The 7718-nt window shown below is 39.9% G+C and overlaps 1 protein-coding gene across 1 annotated transcript in view; it reads left to right on the top strand.

The window, feature by feature from the left end:
- The first annotated feature begins 3862 nt into the window (after positions 1 to 3862).
- The window catches only part of LOC119325368 (cysteine-rich receptor-like protein kinase 10), a 6286-nt gene continuing 2430 nt past the window's right edge, over positions 3863 to 7718 (top strand). The window contains exons 1-4 of the mRNA XM_037599121.1: positions 3863 to 4700; positions 4808 to 4912; positions 6884 to 7044; positions 7455 to 7665. Of these exons, the coding sequence (XP_037455018.1) occupies positions 3863 to 4700; positions 4808 to 4912; positions 6884 to 7044; positions 7455 to 7665 (1315 nt within the window). The remainder of the gene's footprint in view (positions 4701 to 4807; positions 4913 to 6883; positions 7045 to 7454; positions 7666 to 7718) is intronic.

Below are 7718 nucleotides of genomic sequence, written 5' to 3'. Positions count from 1 at the left end.
GACGACCATGGTCGGAGCCGCGGGGGGAATGGGGAGGAGCCACCATGGGGGTTCGTGCGCAAGCGGGAGAGGATGAGGGGGGAGAGTGAGGCCGGCGGCGAGATTGGATCTGAGGAGGGGATAGGGTTTGGGTGGTTGGAGGGGATGAGGGGGGAGAAGGGGGCGGCGACGATGGATCTGGCGAGGGGATAGGGTTTGGGTGGTTGGGCTGCCCCGGGGGTGGGGGCTATTTTTCTTTCTTTCTATTTTTTTCTTTACATGGATGGATGGATGGATGGATGGATGCCATGTCATCGATCCATGGCACAAACATTTCAACCAATAAGAACAAAGCTTATGTAATTGTGTTTTTCTATTTGTTTCTCTTGTATTTTTTGCACGAGGGTGCATTTTAGAATGGCATAATTTGTTCAAAATATATCATACTTTGCATTAGGGTGCATATTGGATTTCATGTCAATTGCCTATGGAAGTTTTCATTTGCTTTGCACGGAAAATTCATTTTTCATTTTCCGAGTGCCCAAAAGGAGGTTTTTTTTGTGAAGGAACTACCAAATAATTGTTGAAAAATTGGACCAAATTATTTTTATAAAATACTAGGCCATATATGTTGCACAATTGACAAAATGGTTGGGTGAAAAAAGTTTTGATCTACCTTTGGTGAAAAAGACAAATTGCCGTCGATTTAGTTGGAAACGGGTCAAATTTGAACTGTAGCTGCCTCATAGTTTGCTCTTTATTTTTTCCAAAAATCATTTCTAGGTACATAAGTATCTATTTAATCATAGAAACACCAAAAAATTTCCAAGATTCAACCACTAGCTAGGAACGGTCAAGCCCGCCGTTTTGACCGCATTTTGAAACGGGCATAAAAAATTCAAAAAAAATCAAAAAATTGGAAAACCTTCGCATTGTGTCATTATATGTGACCAGGTTTCCAGGAAAAATAATAAATTTGTAATACGGTAATTATTTTAAAAAAGTGTTCTCAGAAAGGGGCTATCAAGCGTGAAGCTTTAGGGCTTTCAAGCGAAATGATCAATCTTATGGCCACATTCATGGCATAGTTTGTTCAAATGATCTCATATTATGCACAAGGGTGCATCTTAGAATTCCAAACAATGTTGCCTAAGGAAGTTTTCATTTTCTTTGCACGGAAAATTTATTTTTCATTTTCCGAGTGCCCAAAAGGAGGTTTTTTTGTGAAGGAACTACCAAATAATTGTTGCAAAATTGGACTAAATCATTTTTATAAAATACTAGGCCGTATATAATGCACAATTGACAAAATGGTTGGGTGAAAAAAGTTTTGATCTACCTTTGGTGAAAAAGACAAATTGCCGTCGATTTAGTTGGAAACGGGTCAAATTTGAACTGTAGCTGCCTCATAGTTTGCTCTTTATTTTTTCCAAAAATCATTTCGAGGTACATAAGTATCTATTTAATCATAGACACACCAAAAAATTTCCAAGATTCAACCACTAGCTAGGAACGATCAAGCCCGCCGTTTTGACCGCATTTTTGAAACGGGCACAAAAAAATCGAAAAAAATAAAAAAAATTGGAAAACCTTCGCATTGTGTCATTATATGTGACCAAGTTTCCAGGAAAAATAATAAACTTGTAATACGGTAATTATTTTTAAAAAGTGTTCTCAGAAAGGAGCTATCAAGCGTTAAGATTGAGGGCTTTCAAGCCAAATGATCAATCTTATGGCCACATTCATGGCATAGTTTGTTCAAATGATCTCGTATTGTGCACAAGGGTGCATCTTTGAATTCCAAACAATGTTTCCTAAGGAAGTTTTCATTTTCTTTGCACGGAAAATTCATTTTTCTTTTTCCGAGTGCCCAAAAGGAGGTTTTTTTTGTGAAGGAACTACCAAATAATTGTTGCAAAATTGGACCAAATCATTTTTATAAAATACTAGGCCATATATAATGCACAATTGACAAAATGGTTGGGTGAAAAAAGTTTTGATCTACCTCTGGTGAAAAAGACAAATTTCCGCTGATTCAGTTGGAAGCGGGTCAAATTTGAACTGCAGGTGCCTCATAGTTTGCTATTTATTTTTTCGAAAAATCATTTCTAGGTAAATAAGTATCTATTTAATCAGAAATACATGGTTTGATGGCGAGACATCGAGGTTTGGACGGTGGCTGAGGGCCCCAACTCTAGAGCGCATAAGCTCGCATGCCCGCCGCGTGGTCACCGCGTGACCGTGGTGTTGCCATGCATTCTGGGAGGCCTAGGCATGTCTAGTGGGTTGTTCATTCCTCAGGTAGATGCTAGGAAGAAAATTATAACATAAGATTCTCACGAGGACACCGATCGATGCTCAAACATGAATAAACAGCCAAGTGTTTGATTTGCGGTACGCGAAATGCACATGGCTAATGGGCATGAGTTTTGGCTGAGGATGATCAGTTACTAAGAAGGCCGTCTTCACAATTTTTTAGGGAAATCAAGAATATATAAATAACACTTCCTTCACAAAGTGCTACTCTGAACAGAATAGGAAAATGAATATTGTTGAGTTATTTTTGAACTAGGCAAGGAAGGTTTTTGACATATTTGATGAAGATATGATCCAACCAATTTATGAGATTTTTTTGGGAATTTTGGAATGATAGAAATATAGGTTGCTTCATAACCTAGGGCAAAAACTGCCACATGGACATGACACATAGGCAAAACTGATGAGGTGGAGCCTAGTCATCACAACCAACCATAATCTACAAGGCTATGACCATCTATTTTGATCGTTAACAACTAGAAATAAGGCAGCGGCCAGCCCTGTTTGCTTTGTGACCATTTGGTGTAAGGAAATTACGACCTTTCTGACCAAAATGGTCGCAATGGTTTAGGGTTTGGAGCCCCCGAACAGTTTTTGACCAATTGGTCTCAAATGGTCATAGATCTATGACCAATTCTTCCAGGATCACTGACAAAAGGTCACTAGTTAACATATTTCTTGTAGTGAAAGAAGTGGAAGCTGCCATTCCTGCACGATCCACACACAAGCGCTCGCTTGTGGGGAGAAGATACACCCTCCATTCCAATGAATAAGGCGTATTTCATTTAGTTAAGACAAGACTTTGACTACAATTACTCTTTTGATATTTGATTCATGTGATACAAAATCACTATCGTAACAAGGTATTTTTAAATATAAATCTAGTGACACAAATTTCATGTCATAAAACCTTGTATTTATTGGTCGAATGCATGTGCCTTAATGAAACAAAATACGCTTTACTTTTAGGGTTTGGATGTAGTAAGGAGGAAGGGGGAGCTGTGGTGGGCCCATGGGGGCACGTGGTGTGCAGGCAAGGCCGCGGATGCGGGGCTGCAACCCGTCGGGTGACCACCTTGAGGTAGACCAAGAACTAGCCCAAATCCAAAAATTAATATACAGGATGCAATGTAAAAATAATGTCGACGCTATCTGTTCAATCACTGAACATTGACTTCAAGAATTGTATACAGTCCGCATCCAATATAATCCAGAATGTAGTATGCATATCCATGTCAGAAGTCAGAACTGAGTTGCATTCTACGTACGATAAAGAACAGAACGTCAGAGGCACAAAACTTCCGCTCTAGTCCCTGGAATACGCGCGGCAATTTCCTACGTTCCCAATGTCCACCCTTGAACAGAAAACACAAGCCAAGTACGTCCCATCAAGCCTAATTTTGTACTCTTAGTTTGTCACGGTATTGGTTAGAAGACCCGTTGTTTTGGTTGGTCACGGTGTGATGTCGGCAAGCTCCGGCTTCCAGTCAAAGGCTCCAAGCTATATCTGATCTAATTAACCAAACACTCGAATGTATCTTATCACCAGCAGTCACCAGTCACCACCATGCCCACGTACCTCCTCCTCCTCTTCTTCCTCGCTTTGTGGTTGTGGCCACCGGCGGCGAGCGTTGACGCCGCCTCCGCCACGGTGAGCCCGCTGCAGACAATCACCAACTTTACCGCTGACACCTACACGGCAAACAGCAGTTATGGGTCCAACCTTCGAGCTCTCGGAGCCACCCTCGCCGCGGCCGCCGGCGCGTCGGGCTTTGCACAGGGAAGCTACGGCGAGGCGCCTGACAAGGTCTACGGCTTCGTGCTCTGCCGGGGTGACTACACCGGCGCCAACTGCGCCGACGGCCTCAGAGCCGCCTTCCAGGGCGTGCCCGAGCGCGTCTTCTTCCGGAAGGCCGCCGTCGTCTACTATGACCAGTACATGCTCCGGTTCACCGACGACGAGCGGTCCTTCTCGAACACCAGCAACGAGCCGGAATGGTCCGCGAACAATATGAACTCTGTCAGCGGCTCCGAGGTAGCGGCGCGGCTGATGGAGACGGTGGTGAAGCTGATGAACGACCTGGCTGACCTGGCCACCTCGGGCAGCCCCAGGAGGACTAGCCGGTACGCGACCGGCGAGGCGGGGTTCGGTGAGCAGGGCGTGAGCACCGTGTACGGCCTGGTGCAGTGCAGGCCGGACCTCACCGGGTCACAGTGCAGGAGCTGCCTTGATGGCATTATCGAGCAGTTGCCGACGCTGTTTATGAGCAATAATATGAGCAACCAAGAGGCCTCTTTAAGCCGCGTCGGGGGCAGGATTTTGGGGGTTCGGTGTAATCTGCGATACGAGAAGGACTTATTCTTCGAGGAGACAAGTGACACTATCAAGATCGACATGCCTAAAAGTAAGCACTGGTTTGCTGTTTACATTTCCTATGACAGTATATTTCACGGAAAACACAATAGTGGTACTTAAAATTAAAAGTGATTTGCCGTATTTTGTATATCCAAGATGGGAAGAGCGCTGTGTTTATGATCGTCATAGTTGGAGTTCCTCTCCTAGTTTTGCTCATCCTCGGCTTACTGCTAAGGCCATACATCGTGAAGAAAGTCAGAGGTAAGAGTTTTGGCCAAGTCATCATCATCATCATTAGCATGGTGCTCCTTATAATTGCGAGGGCATCATCCTTGGTGTATTGGAAGTTGTTAAGTATTTATTTTTATGTCATGTAGACATATTTTGTACTCCTCTTTACCCTTTTCGTTGCATAATTCACGGCATTTACATATTGTATATATTATGCAGTATAAACCCCGAATGGGAAATCAAAATGGCTAATTTTTTAAATAATTAAAAACATCTAACTCATGGTATTTAGACATTGAAACATTTCTAAAGGTGTATCTTTGACTTTATTTTGCATATAAATATTTGATCATGTTTCCAAGAAATAATAAATAATAATTGTGAAACATTTATTTATTCAGTCAAGTGTTGAGCTGTGACGACAACAACCGAACTAACCCACAATCTATGTGCTCTCTAGAATAGTTATTGTATGCTGTATAACTCTATGTTCATTTATCATTTTGTGCTGACTACTCTATATGGCCTCCTCGCATGGTTATCGGCCCATGCTTGAACATATAATTGAATCCATCTTTTATAAATAAAAAATAAATGACCAGCAAGCCTCATGCTTTTGGTTCCAGTAACCAACTCTCATTTATGTACTCTGTCGATACTCATGTTAGTGCGTAATCACTCTCAGCCATTTTCTTTTTGTATTACTCTTGTGGAATCTGTACGCCGATAGTACGAAGTGTCTACATATATAGCATATAATAGTAAGAGGAGATTTTTCCATTGACTAGTTTTTCGTTGGGTTCCACTCACGTATCTATCCGTCGTTTTAGATTAGCATTGGAGTATGTGATTAGAACCAACATGTTCAAAACAGGCGTAAAATGTACTCCCTCCGTCCGGAAATACTTGTCGGAGAAATGCATAAAAATGAATGCATCTAGAACTAAAATACATCTAGACACGTTCATTCCTCCGACAAGTATTTCCGGACGGAAGGAGTACTTTTTTTGTGCATAAAATGTACTTGTAGTTTATAGTTCACCTAATGATTAACATGTGCGCTTAATTTTTTCTGTGTGAGATTTGTGTAAGTGCAACTATGATGATCCATCGGCTGTGATTTTTTTTGAAATAAGAAAATGTACGTGCTATGATCTTATTAGGTATAATTATGGAGATCTAACAGATGTGGTCTGCTTAGCTATTGCTATGTGCAGATACTCCCTCCCTCCGAAAATACTTGTCGGAGAAATGAGTGTATCTAGATGTATTTTAATTCTAGATACATTCATTTTCATCAATTTATGCGACAAGTAATTCCGGACGAAGGGAGTACATGCATACGTACAACAAAAATTGGCATAAGAAAAGTAAGATATGAGTCATAAAAACACAAAATTTATATTTATATGTATATTTTCTACTATATTTTTACATTCATAATTTTATGTCACATAAAATATATTTTTCGACCAACATACATTTCCTTACTTTCTCGTTTCACATGCAATGTAGGAAAAAATTTAGGCGATGTGAAAGTATGGTGTAGTGATGTAATAAGAGAGGGGTGAAGAATAACTATTCCTCACCCATGATGACGAATAGCGCGACCCAGGGTGTTGTAATATGGTGTAGAACTAGCTATTTTGCTTCTTTGCGAGAATTTCATGCACATTTCTGTATTTTCTTCTCTATTGCGGTTTGAGTATATTAGTCCATCTTAAATGCAATGTTCTTAGAGAGGTGTTTATAAAAATAAACCAACTTTCTCTTAAGCACCAATGCTGTTTTTCAATAACAAGGTTCTTATTTAAGCATCTGCACTTTATAAATATGAATCAATGCTGGAGCAAAAAGAGTTTATTTTCTAAGAAACCCTCCAAACACCTGGAATTCTGTATCACATAATAATAATAATGTTATTTTATTTGCACATATTAAATTATTCATTAATTTTATTTCCACATGAATATGATATTTACCTACCTATTCCTTGTGCAGAATCGTTATTGCAGAGGGAATTAGACACCCTGAAAAAGGAAATAGTAAATGAAAGCGACTCAAGGTTTTCGTTGTTCAGATTCTCGAAAATAAGGAGTGCTACTAATAACTTCTCGGATAAAAATAAACTTGGAGAAGGTGGATTTGGCATTGTTTACAAGGTAATTGCATTCTCTTGAATCAAAAGAACACATGGCTTCAATTTTCGCATTCATAAATATTAGACTTGCCGAGAAAAATAACACTTTTTTCTTTTGAAACGCAATATTCCAATTCTTTTTATTTTCAAAAATGTTCATCAAATCAAACATACACAAAATTCATAATGCGGCTTCTTTTCCCTAAATTCAAGAAAACTTTGTTTTGTCCCAATGATTCATCAATCACATATCTACATGAAAGACCATTATTTCTTACAAAATGCACCCAACATAGAATTGTGAAGAAGCATATTAATTGTCATAATGCAGAATGTTTGCATAAATAATACTACCTAAAATGCTATATACTCAAGCTAGTATCATTTATCCATTTGATCTGCATATATAAAAGTTCATGTACACTTCATCAGGGCCATTTGTGTCACGATCAAGACATAGCAGTCAAACGGCTTTCTCCAAATTCAGTGCAGGGGTTCCGCGAGTTCATGAATGAAATCAAACTTATAGCTAGCCTACAACATAAGAATCTTGTCAGGCTTCTTGGATGTTGTATCAAAAGCAAAGAGAGGATACTTGTGTATGAATATATGCCAAACGGTAGCTTGGAAGAGTCCATTTTTGGTACGTCCACTTTCCTGACAAAATGAAAAATATAATGCCCACACCCCTGCCCC

Source organism: Triticum dicoccoides, chromosome 6B (genome assembly GCF_002162155.2).
Source record: "Triticum dicoccoides isolate Atlit2015 ecotype Zavitan chromosome 6B, WEW_v2.0, whole genome shotgun sequence".
Classification (NCBI taxonomy): domain Eukaryota; kingdom Viridiplantae; phylum Streptophyta; class Magnoliopsida; order Poales; family Poaceae; genus Triticum; species Triticum dicoccoides.
The sequence above is the reverse complement of the archived record's forward strand: the minus strand, read 5'-3'. Positions and strand labels throughout refer to the sequence as shown.